At 39.8% G+C, this 20264-nt stretch overlaps 1 protein-coding gene across 1 annotated transcript; it reads left to right on the plus strand.

Annotated features, from left to right (window-relative positions):
• The first annotated feature begins 267 nt into the window (after positions 1 to 267).
• Positions 268 to 20003, plus strand: RAB14 (RAB14, member RAS oncogene family). Its single transcript, XM_070374985.1, has 8 exons — positions 268 to 553; positions 7932 to 7990; positions 9000 to 9053; positions 10354 to 10531; positions 13370 to 13436; positions 16273 to 16360; positions 16713 to 16743; positions 17728 to 20003. Exons 2-8 carry the CDS (start codon positions 7939 to 7941, stop codon positions 17903 to 17905), a joined length of 648 nt encoding a protein of 215 aa, XP_070231086.1. The 5' UTR covers positions 268 to 553; positions 7932 to 7938; the 3' UTR covers positions 17906 to 20003.
• Positions 20004 to 20264: the final 261 nt, after the last annotated feature.

Consider the following 20264-nt stretch of genomic DNA (forward strand, 5'->3'; position numbering starts at 1 on the left):
ACAACAATCCTAGACACGCAAGAACCAGAGGTACTTCAGCAGGTCCTACGCGAACCTGCGCAGTAGCTCCCCCAAGAGGGGAGGACACGAGACTGCGCTTGCGCGTGAGTGCTTTCCTCCGCCCCTTTTGGCGCGAGGACCAGTGGGGCGGGCTCGGCGGCGTCGCGACGAGTGCAGAGGGCAGGACTGAGGAAGGGGCGTGGCCAACAGCCCGGGCCCCGGCTACCCTCTTCCGGGCTCCCCCAGCTGCGCGCGCATCCTCCTCCCCCCCTTCTTTTGTGGTCCGACCCATCGCGAGGGTGACAGGAAACCCTGTGCAGGGAGCGCCGCCATCTTGGACCAGCCCGAGGAAGATCCTGAGGGAGCCGCGGGAGCAGTCGCCGCTGCCACCGCCACTGCCGCCGGCGCGTCTGCAGCTCCTCGGCCTGCCCGCTGCCTGCCCGGGCCCCGGCCGGCCGCCCCCGCCCCTGTCCCGCTGCGCCCGCCCTCCTCTTCCTCGTCCTGACGCCCCCCTCCCGCCCGGAAAGCTGCCCAGCCACCAGCAACCCCCCAGGTAACCCCGGCCTTCCGCAGGGGCCGGCCGGCCGGTCTCCTCGCCGGGCTCTCCCGGGGTCAGCGGTGGGGGCGACGGCGGGCTGGGGGCGCGGGCGCGAGGCGCCGCGGGGCGGGCGGTGTCGGGCCGCAGCGAGCCCGGGGTCGGCTGTGGGCTCCGCGGCGCAGGGCCTGACAGGCGTCCGTGCGGGGGCGAGGGTGTCCCCGCGCGGCGCCCGCCGGAGCCCCGGGCCTGCCCGCCCAGCGGCGGGCTCCGGGCGCGGCGTGGGGAAGGGTGGGTGCGGCGTCGCCTTCCCCGCCTCTCCGGCCGGCCTGGGCCGACTGCACCTCCCGCGGGCCCCGTCTCCTTGCCGCCGCCGCATCTGTCCGCTCGAGCCGCGCCGCCCCGCAGCCCGCGAGCCCCGGACGTGGCGGCCCCGGGCCCGTAGGCCACTCTGGCCCCGGGCACAAAAGCCGGCCGCCCGGAGCCCCGCCGGCGTCCTGGCCCGCCTCCGGCGTCCTTGCCGGTGGGGGTAGACCGGCGTGGCCTCGGGCTGGGCGGGGGTCTGGGGGTCCGTGCGGCGAGGTTCTGGTTTGGGGGAAGCTCTGTAATGTCTGTGCGGCCTCGTCCGTCGGTAGCGTGTGGAAATAACGAGGACAAAAAGTTTTTGGCCTTTCTAGAATGTAAGCAAAGAAGGCGGAGCCAAGTGGTTTCGGTGGTTTGCTCTTTGCCGCGTGCTAGACGCGGATTTCAGGTGTTTAGACCCGCAGGTTTAGCTTGCTTCACGTTGCTCTGGGTGGTGAGTACAGGATCTTCGTCTTCCAGGTGAGGAAGCTTAGGTGTGGAAGTGCGATGTGGCCGATTAACGATGTTACATGCACACTCAGGTTAGGCCAGGGGTACACACATGACCATTGAACATGTAGCTACAGTCTAATTCCTTTTTTCCTATGTTTGCGTTTGGATAACAGCTGACTTCTCCTTTAGGACCCAGTCTGTCTGCCACTACACTGCTGGTTCACATTCTTACAACCCCAGAGGATAGATGACAAGATTTCCGTTTTCAGTTTGAAGAAGAAACGAGTTCCCAGAGAGCACATGCTTTCCTGGTGGTCCCACAGCAATTCTCGAGAGTCCAGATTTGAAGTCTTGCGAAGTCCTGCTCGCTTCGTTACTGTCCGAACTGCCTAGTATTTCGGTGTGGTGGTCGAGGACAAATTTGACCTTGCAGTAACCCAGCTCCCACCCCACCATTCCTCAAGACGTTGCAGAGTTTTTCTTCAGGTTTTTGCTTACACCCATTTACTTGGTCATGCCTTTGAGGCTTGTAGTGGTTAGGAGTTTTGCAGGGTTCCTGCCCCAGTGGTGCACTTCCTAGTGACTTCAAGCAAATTCTTCACCCCTTCAGACTAAGGGTCCTTATCCATTCAAGGGATAACTGTACCTCCATTTTAGAGTTGTTGTGAAGATTTAAGTGGGGTTTAAAACCCTTAGCACATTGCTTAAAGTTTGGTCAGCTTCCATTGTCTCTGACAGTGCCAGGCTAGTAGGGAGTGTCTAAGGTTTGTTGAGTGAGTGAGAGGAACATGGCTTTGGAGAGCTATAGAGTTAGATCTGAGCCTTAATCTTAGCTTTCCCTTTAGTGGTATATGACCATGGGTGTATCTCCTCTCTTGAGCTGGCTTCCTTATTTGTAAAGTGAGTTTTTAGAATTAGAGATTGCTTATAAAGTAGCTGACATATATTAGGCACTCAGTAAATGGCAGTTACTGTAAAGATGTAAAACTTTTAGAATTTTAATAACCTAACAAATTCCCTTGGAATTAAAGCTACACTTAAAAACTTTTTTTTTTACATTTCATGGTAAACTTCATTGTTGTGCATACTGCAACCTTACAACAGAATGTGGAGTGTTTTTACAACTGATTTTTATCAGTATTAAAAATCTTTGCGTAATTTTAGTAAAATATTATACAATTAGAGGAAACTTTGTGTAAGGCAAATAAGTTACTTTAAAACTAGGTCTACTGAGATATGTTTCATTTTTTTAAAACTTGAAACATTTTTTTGTGATTAAGGATGCTGTGCATTACCGGAGACAGCAGTGTACATACAAGTCGAAGTATCAAAGATACTATACTTTTAAGAAACTTTTTCTCCTAGATAGTTTTAAACGTATGCAGAATAGAGTAGTATATTGAGCTTTCATATACCCATTATCCAGTGTCGGCAGTGCTCAGTCTTATTTCATCTATATATACTTGTACCCTCTCCACCAAATTGTTATTTTTAAAAAACTTTTCATTGGAGGATAGTTGGTTTACAATGTTGTATTAGTTTCTGCTGTACAGAAAAGTGAATCTGTTATACATACACATATATCCACTCTCTTATTTTTATTTTTTATTTACTTTTAAAAATTGTATTTATTTTTATTTTTGACTGAGTGGGTGTTCGTTGGCGTGCACAGACTTCTCATGGCAGTGGCTTCTCTTGTTGTGAGGCGCAGTCTCTGGGGCACTCGGGCTTCAGTAGTTGTGTGTGGGCTTAGTTGCTCCCAAGTATGTGGGATCATCCCGGAACAGGGATCGAACCAATGTCCCCTGCGTTGGCAGGTGGATTCTTATCCATTGCGCCACGGGGAAAGTCCTTCCACTCGACTTTAGATTCTTTTCCATCTACCAAATTATTTTGAAGCAAATCTCAGACATCCTTTCCTCAGTAAATTTTTCACTGTTTCTGATCCTTTTAATTCTAAGTGCAGGGTTTTAGTTTTGTTTTTTCTCGTGAATACTTTCCTTCTGTGGACAGAGGTACAGTATTACTTTATTTCCTATTCACAGCGTGCCATCATAATTAGCAGAAAAATTTTGTCTTTCTCTTGACACATGGAGAAATCAACTCTTTTCTTACCACATTAATTTATAAAAAAGTGTGACATTAAATATCTTGTCAAAACTGAGGTGATTTTTAGGTGGGTCTCGGAAATGAGTGGGTTATTTTCAGAGGTTGCTTTAAGGTTGAGGACAGGAAATTGACCACAGATTTTGATTAGTTTAATAGCTTACCTCCCAAAGTTCTGTGTCCACTCGACTGACAGATCAAGTAGAGACCTGCAGTGGTTTCAGAAGCACACCAAAGCGCTTCTCTTCTTGAGTTGTATGAAGTGAGGGCCCATGCTATGCTAAGTCACTTCAGTCGTGTCTGACTCTGTGCGACCCCATAGACGGCAGCCCACCAGGCTCTCCCCCATCCCTGGGATTCTATATGTGTATTTTTTGATCATTACTGTATTGTCAAAACCTAACATAATTTAAAAATTTTTATATTGGAATCACAAAAGCAGTTTATCTTGGTTCAGGTGTTTTTAACAGCATTTTTCATGTATAAAAAAGCCTCACTTAAACTATAAGGGTCAGAATTTAAGTCACCCAGAATATATTTATTTAGGGGTTGCTTTTTTCCTTTGTTGTCTTGAATCGGTTACATAGAAATTACACAGTAACACCTTATGTCCTAAGAGTGGAATAAAATAGCTGTGTAACAGCTGTGAAAGGATTAGACAAGCCTGTAAGTTAATACAGCAAGGAGTCAAACCATAAGAAAATGAGAAAATGGACTCCATTATTGGGAATTAGAGCTGTTTCTAGTTTTTATGTATTTTGTTGTTTTTTGCTTTGTTTTTATTTTTGGCAGCACCAGGGGGCTTCTAGGGTCTCAGTTCCCCGACCAGGGACTGACCCTGGGCCCTCAGCAGTGAAAGCAGAGTCATGGCCGCCGACGGCCGGGGGGACCCCCCCCTTTTATTTGTTTTGACTCTGATCACGAGACACTTCATATGCTGTTCCCCATGTTATTGGTAAATGTGGAAGTAATGTTGGAAATATGGCTGGGGTTTTTTTGTTCTTGTTTCACATTAGAATTATATGTAAAATGCTTAAAATATTTTAACAGTCCTTTTTTTTTTACTTTTAATATTTTAGAGTATATAGTAGATGCTTATAGTGTTCTCCCAGTGATATGTAAGGGCTTCCCTGGTGGCTCAGGGGGTCTGCCTGCAGTGCGGGAGACCCAGGTTCGATCCCTGGGTTGGGAAGATCCCCTGGAGAAGGAAATGGCAACCCACTCCAGTATTCTTGCCTGGAGAGTCCCATGGACAGAGGAGCCTGGAAGGCTACAGTCCATAGGGTTGCAAAGAGTCGGACACGACTGAGCGACTTCACTTTCTTTCTTTCTTAGTGATATGTAAAAAAAAGTTAATAGTTTTCCCCTTCCTTTTTTCTCTTTGATTCCATGTGTTAATTTTTTAGTTTGGTGTGTATCCTTCTATATTGTATCCATGTAGGATTGAGTGTGTGTATGTCTTTAAAAATGGGTATATGTTATCTCATGGAACTCTGCAGCATGGTTTTTTTTTTTTTTCACTTAAAATCATGAACATGCTTCCAGGTTAATGCATGTATCTAAATGGTTTTTCAATTAGATGTGTATCATTTCATAGGACTGACGTACTTTATTTAATCAAAATATTTTGGCACTTCAGATTCCCACAAGCGCAGTATTTGAAAGTACCTACCTTCCTCTCTATTTGTACATTTCAGAACTAGTCATTTATATGTATAGTTCTATTTGGAACACTGTCTGATTCAGTAGATGGAGACAATGTGATTCTGTTTTGGCACAACAGTGATTAGTGTTTAACATGCGTTTAGTAACCATTAGGTCTATACGTATTGGCCTGGAGATTGATCCGTGCTGTTATGAAGTGAAAAAAACAAAGCACCCGTTGTAGAGTTTCATTCAGTAGCATACTCCATTTAAATATATTTCTTACCTTAATAGTGGTATATGTTTCATGTTCACAAGATGAGGTTGAGAAGTCCTTTGCTAAAACAGTATTAATAAGGGCAAGTGTTCAGTCCTGTCCAGCTCTTTGCGACCCCATGGACTGTAGCCCCCCAGGCTCCTCTGTCCATGGAATTCTCCAGGCAAGAAGACTAGAGTGGGTTGCCATGCCCTTCTCCAGGGCATCTTCCCAACCCAGGGATGGAACCCAGGGGTCCTGCATTGCGGGCAGATTGTTTACCACCTTAGCCACCAGGGAAGCCCCAAGCATAGTTACAGGGGGCCCCTTGAACATGGTTGTTGCAAATACGAAATTCTGAGTGACCTCTGTCAGTTAACTCTGGGAACCTTTTTAAACCTTCTGTTGGTGGCTACAGTGCTTGGTAGTTTTTGCCTGCCTGTCTACTGCAATTAGTTTGACTAGTTCTCCTTTAACTCTGCTTTTTAGGATTTTTATTGTAATTTTTAAGAAACTTAACCAGAAAATTGGGTGAGGAGGTGGAGAACAGGGTGCTGGCTTTCAGTCTGAAATAGTGATAATTCTCTTTTATTGGTAAATAGCTTACTAATTAATGGTTGGAAATAAAATTTCAAAATCAGTCATCTCAAATATTAACAAATGCTTGTATGATTAATTAGCAAGTACACAAATTAGTACAACTAGAACTGGTTTATAATTTCATGATTAGCCTTTAGAGCCTTTCAAATAGAAACTGGGATTGTTAAGAGTCCACAGTTTTAACATAATAAAATGAAAGGAAGCATACTATGTACAGCTATAACTAAGTTAGAAGAAAGAAAAGATACAGCAACATCAGAGGAGACCCACGAGAGTAGCAGTCATTTAAAGATGACTACTTACTTTCCCCCAAGTTTGAATGGGGAAAAAGAAGTTTAAAAGAGAAGTTAAAAATGAGTTAGAAGAGAGGAACCTGAAGGGAATGCAGCCCAAGAAGAAATTAATAACCTTTAAATATCATTCTTATTGTGAGAGATGATTCCTTTCCTTGTCTTCAAAATTTGGTGAATAATACAGACCAGTTTGAACCTCGGGACCAAGGTCATTCTTGTTTCTGGAAAAAGGGAATCAATCATACTCATGTATGATGTTCAGAATCACAGTTACTTTAACTAGAAACACTTTCTTTTCTAAATGAACTGGTCAAGGGAGTTTTCTGTGATGTGACTGATGACAAATGTGTTACAGCATGTCCCAGTTCTGTTAAATGTATTTCATACAGCTAAGCAGGAAGACTATATTGTGTGACATGATTGTCTGGTAATTTACTATAATTAACAGCTTTCTCTTCCCTAATAACAATAATTCACTTATTTTAAATATGTACTCTTTCTGCAAGTTAAATTTTATTAGTTACTTAGAAATTTTATTTGAAATATAACATATAGTAAGCTGTTAATTACAGTAAATGAGTTTCCCCAATCCTGTTAAGTATCTGGCTTGCGTATGTGACAGTTGGCTAGAACAGTAAAAACCAGATTAAAAAAAATATTGGAAAATCAGTTTTTGTAAAAATGAGGTTAAACCTTCATATTTATAAAGAATTTTCATCTTCAGCTGAAAACTGCTTTGAGAATAAATTTTTTTTTCTTTCAGTTTTATTGGGGAATAAAGTTTATTGTAAGTTATTACCAGTATTAGAATTCACCTCTTATTTCTCTAGGACCTAGCACAGTGTCAGACACAGTCAAGGCATTCATTTGAATAAATTGGAGAGGTTTTTTTAAAGTTATTAAAAGTAGGAGAGAAATTAGATTTCTTTAGGTTAAAGTCTTCTGTGGGGGTGAGAAATGAGCTGTGATCTTCAAACATATCTTGTAATACATAAACTTTCAAATTTTACAACTACAATATGTCATTATTTCTCTTAACTCCTGGAAAAATATATAGCAGACATATTGTTAACCTTCAAATGCTGTATTAGGAACTGTATGAAATGATCAATAATTGACTTAAAAAAATCTACAACAAAAACAGTTTCATGTGGTTCTATTTCTGACATTTCACTTAGAAATAATATAATTACTTTTTCTTTGGATGCTATGATTATTTCAAGTAGAGTGAAAAGGTTTTTTGTGTTTATAAGTTGGTGGTTACTTTTTATGACATTCTATTGTAAAATCAAAGTGTTCCAAACAAATAGATCATTAGACTTGAGTTAACGGCTGCAACGGAGACCTTAACAGGGGAGGAGGACTATTTATAATGATACTATTTAAACTTAAATTTATAAAGATTTCCTTGATTGAAATTTTCCAGAGTAGCATTTCTTATCTGGTATTTCCTAAAGTGAAATATTGGAATTGTTTTGATATATGTTCTATTTCTGTGGATAATACATGAGAGTGTTGAAAGTGTTCATTCAAGAGAATTTGTGTATTTGATTAATTTGGGAAATGCAATTTTTTCTGCTATTGTAACCTACATTTTGTTTATAATCACTGTGGTTAATTTTATATATCTTTACAGGATACACGGCTTGGATAACTTGAGCATACTTTTTCCCTGAAGTAACTCAGTTTTCTTTGTTTCTAGTGCCACCATGGCAACTGCCCCGTACAACTACTCCTACATCTTTAAATATATTATTATTGGTAAGTTTGTTTAACTTATACTCTTGTTTGTTCTCCAAAGGTTAAAATGCAAAATGTTTATATGCTAATACTTAACATAGTACCCCAGAGGAAGTGAATACTTGTCTTTTTCACTGCAAAGTTAAAACTCCTTTGGTAGGATTTATTTTTTATCAGTGACCTGTTACTTTGTGACCCTGGGTACAAAGCTGGCTACCTTTGAAGTGACTTGAGGGCTACCTGAAAGTTAATACTGGGAATGAGATTAATTTCCTAGGAGTGTTGATACATTCCAAAAATATCATGAAATTTCTCAGAGCCCCCTGGATTCCAAAAATTGATAAAAATTCAGAATAATTGTGTAAGATACATGAAATAAATCGTAGTTTTTCTCTTGCTGTTTATCCATATGTAAGAGTAAGTTGAAATATATGTATTTTTCTTTTAATTCTTCCTGTTAGTTTGGTTTAATATTGAGCTTATGTGACTATATTGTAATGCTTCCTTCACCAAAGGTTAAATTGCTGTCAGTACAGTCAGAGATGATACCTGTTCCATTCGGATTTTCATGTGATGCACATTCTTTTGTGGAATTCTATAAGAAATATGAGATAAAATGGGATCTAGTGAATCAGATTTCCAAAGCTTATTATTTCTACTTGTTCTGTGCTGCCCTTTTGGTCACTCCCAGGAGTTTTTGGCTTTTATGCATGGGTTAAGGGAAAAAACAAAAAGTTGTAATAGTTTAAAGTAGAAAACACTGTTCAGTTTTTCTGTTAAAAAGCTTTTCCCAGCTGGTGTCTATTTATTGACATAATTCATAACCAGATTCTACCACCAGTGAAGGTTGGGAATAGTCAATTTATATATCACAGTGAAAACCTACCTTTAGGATCTTTTGAACTCATTATAAATGATGAAAATGAAAATTTTTAAGTGCCCAGAGGTTTGTGATGTAATATGGTAAAAGAGGTATAGCAATCATTGCATGTAATTATAAGAGGATAAAATTGGAACTTTTTTTTAACAGGGGACATGGGAGTAGGAAAGTCCTGCTTGCTTCACCAGTTTACAGAGAAAAAGTGTAAGTTCAGTGTGTAAGACAAAACATTGGTGGATTCTTACTGTCACTTTCCTGCCTTTTAAAAAGTGTTCTTTTCAGTACACTCTATGCAATAGAATATAACTTTTCCCTATGTATATGTACTTTTGTCTTTAGGAAGTGATTTTTTTTTTAAATAGGTACAAATGAAATATACTTGTATGTATGGTGGTGTTTTTTATGCCATATATAGTTTGATTGACTAGATTTTTGATAATACAAACTTTGGTTTTAAATATATATGCTATTAAAAATAAAAATATATAATTTCAAATTTAAATTATCTTTTTCTTGTTCTCTGACTTTCCATTGTAGAAATTATCTTATTAGGGGGAATGTGCTTATATATCATTTGCTAATAAATAATAATAGATTGGAAATATTTAAAATGGAATTCTTTCTGCATTCATGACTGGTCATTTTAGATTCAAAGTGCTACTCTGTCTTGTGTGGTAGGAGAAGGGGCCATTTTATTTTATGTAACCGATAGGCTAAATATAGTTGAAATTGTTTCCAATAGTTAAGATTATTTCTGTGGCATTTTTTAGCTTAATGTAACGTTTTATGAAGTGTTTAGCAGTCTGTGTACTGTAGAGGAGTAATGGTGGATATAGGTTTTCAGTGGCCTAGTTATAAAGAAAGGATTAGTAGACTTGTCCTATTGGATTAGACTTGCAAATATATAATTATAAATACTAAATTTCATGACAGTCTTTGAAGTATTGATAACATTTTACAGAATAAATACTTGTTTGATTGAAAACTCCTAGAGTCTTAAAACTGTTAATTTGTTATTAGGTAAGAATTGTCAGAAGGCTAAATAGTATAATGTTGTTATGAAGAGTTTATTAAAATCCTTATTTTTAATTAGCAGGTAGCCCAGAGGTCAGTAAATAGTAACCTGTGGGCCAGGTCCTGGCACTGCTTGTTTTTAGAAGTAAGGTTTTACTGGAATGCTGTCATGCCTATGTTATGTATTGTCTGTGGCTGCTCTTGTGCTTTAGCAGCGTGGAGTCCTTGGAACAGAGGTCTTTTGGCCTGCAAAATGTGACATATTTATTATTTGGTTCCTTGCAGAAATTTCTAAGCCTTGTTCCAGTCACATCCCTGTGACTCCTTAAGGGTTTTTGCTAATTTTTTTCTTTTCATGCAGGCTTTAACCTGTTTATAGCCTATAAGCATTAATGAGTCTTTTGGTTGTCTAGTACATCATTTTCCCATTGATCTTAATTTGAAGCTTTCTGCAAGTTGGAATATTGTTATTTCTTTTCTTCCCTAACAGTTATGGCTGACTGTCCTCACACAATTGGTGTTGAATTTGGTACAAGAATAATTGAAGTTAGTGGCCAAAAAATCAAACTGCAGATCTGGGATACGGCAGGACAGGAGAGGTTCAGAGCTGTCACCCGAAGCTACTACAGAGGCGCGGCGGGAGCACTGATGGTGTACGACATCACCAGGTGAGGGGCCCGTGGTTCCCAGCCTTCATACTCGAGCAAGGAAATCTACTGCAGGCAGTGGGTTTTTTTTAAAGTTGTTAGGCATTCTATAGTTTGTAATTGTGTATCTGTTAAATGACTTATTATTCGGGTTTTATGGTTTTTTTTTTTCTCTAAATTGCTATGTGTGAGATTTTCAGATATATTATCTGAAAGTGGGTAAGACTAAAGAAAACTTTAGGAGATGCTGGTGGAGCTAGTGAAAGAATACTCTTCTGAAAAGCAGTATCAGTTGAATTCTTTGAGGTGAAATATTTCACACCAAATATTTTTACTTCAGTAGAAAGCAAGCAAATCTTTAAGAGTTACTCTGTTCAGCCTCTTGCCTGTGGACGGAGGAGCCTGGTGGGCTGCTGTCCATAGGGTCACAGAGTCGGACACGACTGAAGCGACTTTGCATGCATGCATGCATTGGAGAAGGAAATGGCAACCCACTCCAGTGTTCTTGCCTGGAGAATCCCAGGGATGGAGGATCCTGGTGGGCTGCTGTCTATGGGGTCGCACAGAGTCAGATACGACTGAAGCGACTTAGCAGCAGCAGCAGCAGCAGTGTTAAAGTTCATGTCTTTTCAAAATAAGGCCAAGCAAAGGAATTAAGTAGTTTTGCTAATCCAACGTGGTAGATTATAAAAAATTCTCATACTTGAATCTGAAATATTAAAATTTTTTGTGTCCTAAAATGGATTGAAGTAGCTCATGATACTTCATGCTGCAAGATTAAATTTATTTCAACTCTGCTATTTATGGAAACTCAAAAGTAATTGATACAGAATAACAAAACTGGACCTTAAATGTTTGATTTGGGAAAATTGAGCCACTTTATTAAACGCTGTGCTGTTTGTCTGCTCTAAGCTAGAAAATGAACTAGACCACCTTTCATATTAATGCAGAGTGTCTAAAGCAGAGTGACTCTTGTCTCACCTTCGAGCGGGTAGGAATCAGTAAGTGGGACCAAGTGATAGACTTTCACGTGTATTTCCTTTTGGATAATGCTTTGCCCTGCTTTTGAAGAGTCACAGTGAGAAGTTCTGTAGTAAAGGGACTCTGCTGCTGCTACTGCTGCTGCTAAGTCGCTTCAGTCGTAAGTTTGTTTAATTTAGTGTTTCCTAAGGTTATTCTCGGAGAAGGCAATGGCACCCCACTTCAGTACTCCTGTCTGGAAAATCCCACGGATGGAGGAGCCTGATAGGCTGCAGTCCATGGGGTCGTGAAGAGTCGGACATGACTAAATGACTTCACTTTCACTTTTCACTTTCATGCATTGGAAAAGGAAATGGCAACCCACTCCAGTGTTCTTGCCTGGAGAATCCCAGGGACGGGGGAGCCTGGTGGGTTGCCATCTATGGGGTTGCACAGAGTCGGACATGACTGAAGCGACTTAGCAGCAGCAGCAGCAGCAGCAACAAGATTATTTTATTTATTTAGAATAAAGATAGTGGATGGTTATGATTATAGTCTTGTAGTTTTACTAAATTTTCGAATTGGGTGGTCTCAGGGCAAAACAGAGGGAACAGCCTTAAGGCTCTTCACTGGAGCCAGGCAACTGGTAAATAGTTTTGTGGGAAGACAGGTAAAGAACCTGGCCATTTGTACGGACATCCTTTTATGTGGGATGCATTCCTGAAGGCTCTGCATAGTTGAAGACTGCATTCATTATTAAAATCTAACTATGGTGATGTGTACTTAAGTGTATCTATAGATTGTAGATTGTTTTGCTTTTCTTTGTGTGTTCTTTAATTCCAGCCTATTGAGATATGAGTGATAAGGCTTGTGCTTTTTAAAATTTATATTTGATCACTGTTTACTTGGACAAGTTGAAAACACTGGGAAAAAAATTTTTATGTGACTTTTTTGACATGTAGGTGGTGGTTTGTGTATAACATGATATAGTACAGTAAAAAGAAATTCTGAGTAAGGAATTCTTTTCAGTTCTCTCTGGGAAAGGAATATATCAGATTCTGTTTGGTATATCAGATTTTATATGAACACTGGCAGCTGGAGATGATGGAATATATTCACTAGACTGAACTCGAAACACTTCAAGGACACAGTGTCTGTAAAAGGTCCTGCACCTGGCTCTGAAATCATTTCTGCCTCTTTATGGGCCTCTGTTGCCTCACCTAATAGATTAATGTTCTATGAGTCTGTATAAATTAGAAATATTTTTAACCATCAAAATTTTAAAAATGTTTTGACCTTTTTGGTAAAGTCTAATAGTGGTAGTATATTCTGTATTATTTTAAAGTATTTGGATTTGTTTGCTGTCTTAGGTCCTACTTGGCTAATGCAAAGGAGCCAGGAGTTTTTAAATTCTCAGATTGGAGAAAATGAAGAAATAAGGCATGAATCCTCAAATGATTTAGCTGCTGGTAAATGAGAGTGTACAGTTAGGATAAACTCACCCTCTGATATACCTGGGGACTTCAGTTTCCAGTCAAATGTATTAATCTTCTTAAAGCCGATTTTTAAAATTCAGAGTTCAGAATTATTTTCCATTAATTTTTTATCTTGTTCTTGCTTGCTTATTGGTCTGTTTATGTTTTTAAATGTAAATAATTTACTCCTGATGTATAAGTCATTAGCAAAGTTGTTGACTATTGAGTTATTTAAAACAAAAGGTTTGGCTAGATATTTGAAAAGTGTGTGTTTACATTCCACAATTCTCTAGGGCAGCAGTCTAGTCAAATCAAAAATATTTTTTAAGTATATATTTAAAATATATTTGATGAAGTTTCTTTTTTTCCTATTGAAATGGCAACTGTATGTGGCAGTCACAAAAATAAACTTTAATTTTTGCAGAAGAAGTACATATAATCACTTAAGCAGCTGGTTGACAGATGCAAGGAATCTCACCAATCCAAATACTGTAAGTTAAATGATGTCTATTGTACAAAAAGCTTAAGATCTAAGTTGACCCAGAAAGGAAAGCCATTTGCTAAGTGGACTTTTTGTATTTGGGTACTAAGAATGAGAGAGTCTTTATTCTTAAATTGAAGAAAATGTAAAACCTTTTTTCGAATATGGACTATGCCAGGTTTCACACTTACAGTTGGTTTTTGTTCATGTTTGTGGTTTAAGAAAAATGAAAGTTACTAGTGGGGTGGTGATCTCATGTCACATGGAGACTATGAAATCTGAAACTTTCACTTTAATCTGCATTAATTTCATAAAACGTTACCATTAGAGGAAACTGGGCAAAGTGTACTGGGATCTATTATTTCTCACTACATGAGTCTCCATAATTTTATTAATGTCAATTAAAAATAAAAACTGTTCTGCGTATTATAAAAAATTAGCCAGTCTGAAAAGATTTATTTGAGATTTTAAAGACTAGCTACTATGGTAGGCTCTGCAGTATACAAAAAAGAATGTGGGTCTTTGGCCAATACAAGGTCATCGTCCAGCAGGGAGATCACCTGTGGGGATACAGATAACTACTGGGAAGCAGAGTGAAACAGGCTGGACACAGCGTGGCCGGGGTAGCGCTTGCTAGTGGTGTGTTTGGGGGCAGCCAGTGTGAACAGTGCCGTCTGGAGAAAGCAGGTTGACAAAGGAGGTGTTGTTTGATCTGGGACTTAGGAGTAGAAGGTTTTGGTAGATTCTGCGGAGGGTATTCCAGGAACAAGTGAGGGAAGGCCCTGAGCAGGAACAGACTGAGCTTTGTGAGAGTAAGGCCTGGGTCTCACTTAGCTTTGTGCCCCAGAGCCTGGCAGTGGCCTGGTTTAGTAAATATGTAATCAGTGCTAAGATTGGCTTTCATCAGGGAACAGCAACTTAATTATTTTTAAGAGTCAGTTAACATGGTTTGCCTTTTATGCCAGGGACTGTGTCTGGGACTTTCCTATCCATTTATCACAGTAAACCCACTGTAGGTATACATGCAAATCTATAGGTGAATGTTCATACAGCTTTGTTTGCAGTAGTCAAAAAAGCAACCTAGATGGCTGTCAGTAGGTAAACGGTGAAACAATTTGGTGCATCTGTTCTTGGGAATACTCTCCAGCCATACAAGGGAATCACCTGTAGATAAATAGATCTCATGGGCGTTGTGCTGAATGAAAAAAGTCAGTCTCGAAAGATTACATTCTGTATGATTCCGTTTATATAAAACATTCTCAAAAAGAAAAGTTCTGAGTTGGAGAGCAGATTTGTGGTTGCCAGGGGTTAGTGACGGGGGTGAAAGGTGTGAGCTGACTGTAAAGAGGGCAGCACAGTCCAGTTCCTTTGTAGTGAAGAAGCTGATCGTGGGGACACAGATCTATACCTGCAGTAAAACTGCATAGAGCTATACACAGTAAAACTGAACTCTCAGTGAGGACTATAGATTGTGCCAGTGTCAGTTCCCTGGTGTTGAGAGTGTGTTAAGATCCTAGTATTGGGGACGCTTGGTGAAAGGGATATAAGAGCTCTACTCTTCTGTAAACTTTTGTGATTCTTTTGTTATGTAAGTAAAATACTAAAAACATCAAGAAAACAACTTATTGTAGAGAGTCATTAGAGGAGCATAATAAAAAAAAATTAGCCATGTCCTTCTTGTTTCATTTATGCCTCTTAAAATCTTACCAGATCTCATTATAGAAGAAAGAAAAAAAATCTGTTACATTTTCTGTAACTTTGCCTTTGATTTCTATGTGCAAGTTGCATACTTTCTACTTTTGTTGATAGTGCTGTTGTACCTGTCTTGTTAGCATGCCACCTTGTGCCTCCCCTCTCACGAAGATGGGAAGTGTGGTTTGGAAATGCTTAAGGAATGGAGAGCAGGCAGTGTTGTCTCCATTAAGCAAACATTTCTTAAACTGAGTGCCTGTGTTATAAGGCCCTGTACTACTTAGCCATTGTGACTTTACCAACTTTGACTTTTTAAAAAACTTGATTTCATTTTTTAAGTGTAATTGCCTTACTCTTTACTGGATAGGGGGACTGACCGTATGTGAAAATGTTTTCCCATCCTCAGTTGGCACCTGTCCACACTGATTGAAGAACGCTAAAGGTGGACATTTGGGTCAAAATAGTTACAGTTCATGGACACCATGTTTTGAAAGGACAGCCAGGGGCTGAAATTTCACGTGAAAAAAAGTTAGTGATGGACAACCCTTTTAGTTGAAACCATCCATTTCTAAAGTATCTGGATTTACCACATCAGTTTTGAAGGGGAACATAATTTGCTTTGAATATGAAGTCGCTGTACAGACGTTCTCCCACCCCCGCTGTCCCCTCTCCTGGATGCAGTCATTGTTATCAGCTGCTACAGACCTCGTCTAACTGAGGGATAGTGTAGGGGAGGACAGGATTGGAAGGTCACAGTTCGGGTTTTCTGCCTGAATTCTGATGTCCGCCTACCACGGACTCTTGAGTGATCTTTTAACAAGTCCTTGTTTGCTTTGAGTATCAGTTTCCTTACTTGTAGCCTCAGAAGTTGAACTAGTAGTTTTAAAGCTTTCTGTGGATTCCAGGAACTTAGGAAAATCTAATGAAAGGCAGAACCCTTCTCTTCCAGGCAGTGTCCTGGAGACACCCTCTGTGCCTCTTCATAGTTACACCTTCACGATTCTGTGGTCATCGTCCGATGGGTAATTGGTAGTATTTAGTTTCCTTTGTAGACCTGCATGTTTTTTTTCTCCAGATTTTTGGATTTTAGAGTTTTCATGTCTGATTTAAAGGTTGCTTTTGTGTAAGACGTCTCTCTTTCGGTTACAATCCAGGTGATAATCCTCATAGGGAATAAAGCAGATCTGGAGGCTCAGCGGGATGTGACGTATGAGGAAGCCAAACAGTTTGCTGAAGAAAACGGTGGGTTTCTTGTGAGGTTTAATGGCGTTCGGTCACACATGCGAGATTTCTAAGGAGAAGTGGGGTTTTGACAATGCAGATGATTTGACAGGTTTTTCTTTTCTTAAGTGCAAATTGCTCAAATCGAAGAATGAGGAAATACAAAATGCGTTTGTATTTGGGATTCATTTTGAGGGCAATAGAATTATTTAATGACATAAAGATTCCTTCCATTTCAGACTCATAGTCTTTCATAAAATACTGTGGTGGTAGTACTGAAAGCTGATGGGAACGTTTTACTCAGAAGTCACTTAAGAGAATGTCCTTGTGAGTTAATTTGAAATGTCTTTCATAGTCTGAATTTTATTTTTAGGTTTATTGTTCCTTGAAGCAAGTGCAAAAACGTAAGTATGACTAAAATCAGTAGATCATTTAAAATTATATTCAAATTTCTCAAAGCAGAACCACATATATATATAAATGTATAATGTATATGTACATATAGTGTATAATATGTAAATGTGTAATGCTTATGGCAGGGAAAACAGCAAAAATCCCTTTGCTTGTTTCACATTTCAAAATAATGTTTTTTGTTACTTTCCCTAAAATATTATACCTTGATTATACTCATTGGTAATACAGGTTAATAAATGAAATTGTGTTAACACAAATTGTGTAAAGGCTAAAAGTGACCTTTACAACCAAGGCTGAATTGGGCATCTTGGACTCAAGGTTGTTCAACCTGTTGATTTAATACTTGTCATTTTAGTAAAAGCATGACTTTAGGAAATATTCAATGTCTTAAGAGTAATTAGAAGCATAAGTAACATTTCTAATTGTTATTCCACGTTCATTATTGAACCCCAGCACTCCTGTCATAGTTCTTCATTTATTAAGCCAAATACTCCTTGTAGTGCTGAGAAGCTGGCCCCTTTTTGTTTAGCCTCATCTGTACTGTTGGTCCTAAAAGGGCCAATATCAAACGTGAACATGGCTAAGCATGATAAGAACAGTACAGTTTATGCTTGGCTAATGAGACCATACAAATCCTGGAATACTGATTGGAGATAATTTTATTTCGGTTTAGAACACCCCCTACTATGGCCTGCTTAATTATTGTTATATATTACTATATAGCATTTTAATGATTAGAGCACGTACAGTTTCACATTGGGTTTGTAGAAAGAGCTCTTAGTATTGTTGATATGCTTTCCAAAGAAAATATTTTCCCATGTTGTTCTTTAGCTCAGTCTTCTGGTAATCCCTTATTAGATGACAGTGGCTAAGTTGAAGACATCATGGCAAAGGTTAGCAAAAGGTCAGTGTGTAATGTCTTATGTTTTGTAGAAAGCTATGGTTTGCCAATAAAGTTGTTGATTGCCTCTTAGGGGAGAGAACGTAGAAGATGCTTTCCTTGAGGCTGCCAAGAAGATCTATCAGAACATTCAGGATGGAAGCTTGGATCTGAACGCTGCCGAGTCGGGTGTACAGCACAAACCTTCAGCCCCACAGGGGGGCCGGCTAACCAGCGAGCCCCAGCCCCAGAGGGAAGGCTGCGGCTGCTAGTGACCTCCTCGCCGTGGCTCTCACTCGACCTTTCACCTCTGTCTGTTGGAAGCAGTACTTTTTACTGCCTCACTGTCTTCTGTACATCTTACTGGGTTTAATTAAAAAGAAAAAAACAACTCTGTTGTAAAAACAGTTTAACACAATACTAAACTGCTAAACAACTAGATGTAATCAGGTTATCAAAGGCAAGTAGAGTAATCCGTCTCTCCTGCATGGCAAATCGAGACTTTCCCCCCGATTGTCCTCGTGATAGGTGTGTCACCAGTCCACGATTTAGACTGAGCACTGATGCTGGACTTGATTTTTTTGCCCCTCCCTCTTTTGGCAAGGCTTTGTCTCATTGTACGGTTTAATTTGATGGTATCTTAAGCTTTCTTCCCATCTTTAACTGTTCAGGTATGTCTGTTGTAACCCATACATTTATTGCTGTGAAATGACTTCTGATGATAGAGAAAGGGTTCTTCAAAGCCTTTTGTTTTTGTCGGATAAATTCCCTGTTGTGTGGGTGGCATTTTTCTTAAGGCGGTTTGCTTCTGTCTTAGCCTTGCGCAGGGAAAATATCCATTTATCTTTTTTCTTATGCTTAATTAATAGCTTTATCCTTTTTTTTTACACCATTTTATCTTTTTCTCTTTAGCAGAAAGTAAATATGTATAAAATTTGAAGGAACCGAACTAACAATACATTCTGTGTATATTATTTTAATGAAGAAAATAAATTGATTACTGGCCTTGGAACAGTATAAAATACCAGTTTGTACAGTAGGACCTGTATGTGACCATGTTACTCCCTTCCATTTCACACGAGGAAACAGACACAGCTTCTGTGCACACGATGTACTGGCTCCGCCCTTTGGTGCTGGCAGGGTTTGGGGACATCACGCTGGAGAGCGTTCCCGGCGCGAGACGATTCACACTAGCAGATTCTGTTCCGTCTCTGCGCTGTGGCTTACCTGCTGGTTTTCTTAACTATTCTCGTGCAATCAGCAATGTGCTAACCTGCTTTTCTCTTTTTGTAAACATTTTGCATTACAGGCTGCATTTCTTGCCTTACTGTATAGAAGAAGAAAAAAGGCTGGTTTCTTATTGCACATTTTAAGCTTTTATACCTGTATCTCAGAATGGTAAGATTCTGAACCAGACAGCCAGAACCGCAGGTCTGCTGTTAAGGGATTTTAAATAGTGCATTTTTAACACTACAGTGAAATAATTTAAGATACCGCTTGTATTCTTAGTGTATTTATGTCATGTTGGCATAAGTTGTTCTGTGAAGGGGAAGGTGTTTCTCACCCTGTTTCAGTGTTTGTACTGATAGAAAGTAAGTTACTACTTTGCACTAGGCGGTGTGGCCACTGAAGAATACTGTACTGCAAGGAAACGATCTCATTTCTGTAGACAGCAAACTTACGTTTTACCAAGTTCTTTACTTCTGTTGATTGATTCCTAATTGAGTTTATGGTTCAGGCTGGGAATTGAGAAGTTATTTGAAGTAGGATAGGTAAAACCTCAGTATATTATATAAAATGCACCCTCAGCTCAACTGCTGTGTTTAAAATACACATTTTAAATCCCTATTTACAGACACTAAAGTAAGAAATACTGCTTTCTGGGTTGTAAACGCGTGGTAGTACCAGAGTCTTGTACAGTCAATGTTAAATAAAAGCCACAACTGGAATGTGCAGAAAACAGGATTTGGTTAATTTGTGGACTCATCTTTATTTTTGTCTTTAACTTTTTTAAAGAGCAAGATACCTGGAGTGTATCGGGTATGTTCTGGTAAGGACGCACAGTGATCTGTTCTGCTTACACTGTTGCATCACGAGGGACTCACCCAGGGACCATGACCTGCTGGCGTGTGTGTGTATATTTACAAAATCAAAACAAACGAACCACCCCCCGGGTACAAGGCAGCCATCCCAGACCGAAGTCTGTGGCTTGTGTAGGTGCAGTACCCTGGTTCCGAGAGTCAGCTACAGTGGGTCTTAATTGTTCTGTGACAGATTTACTCAGACTGCTGTACTCTTCATTTGATGTAACAAAATGCTATTAATCTAAATATTTGTAAATAAAGTACCTGTATCTAGATTAAAGTAAAATTGTTTGCCTTATTTTCTAAATTATAACAGGATTTCATATTTTCTTCAGGCAAATAGCTATTTGGCATTAAGTTGCCAGTTTTTACTGCAGAACTGCCCTTAATTGTTGTTTAAAAAGAGACGTCTGCGTAAATAGTATATAAATCCACAGCACTCGGTAATGGAGCTCCGGTCTGACCCGTGCATTCAGATCCCACTCGCGGTGTTCTTTGGCCTTTTTCAGTGTGAGGTCAGCACGCCTGGTGGCTGACACTTCTCCCT

Source organism: Bos mutus, chromosome 8 (assembly GCF_027580195.1).
Source record: "Bos mutus isolate GX-2022 chromosome 8, NWIPB_WYAK_1.1, whole genome shotgun sequence".
Lineage (NCBI taxonomy): Eukaryota > Metazoa > Chordata > Mammalia > Artiodactyla > Bovidae > Bos > Bos mutus.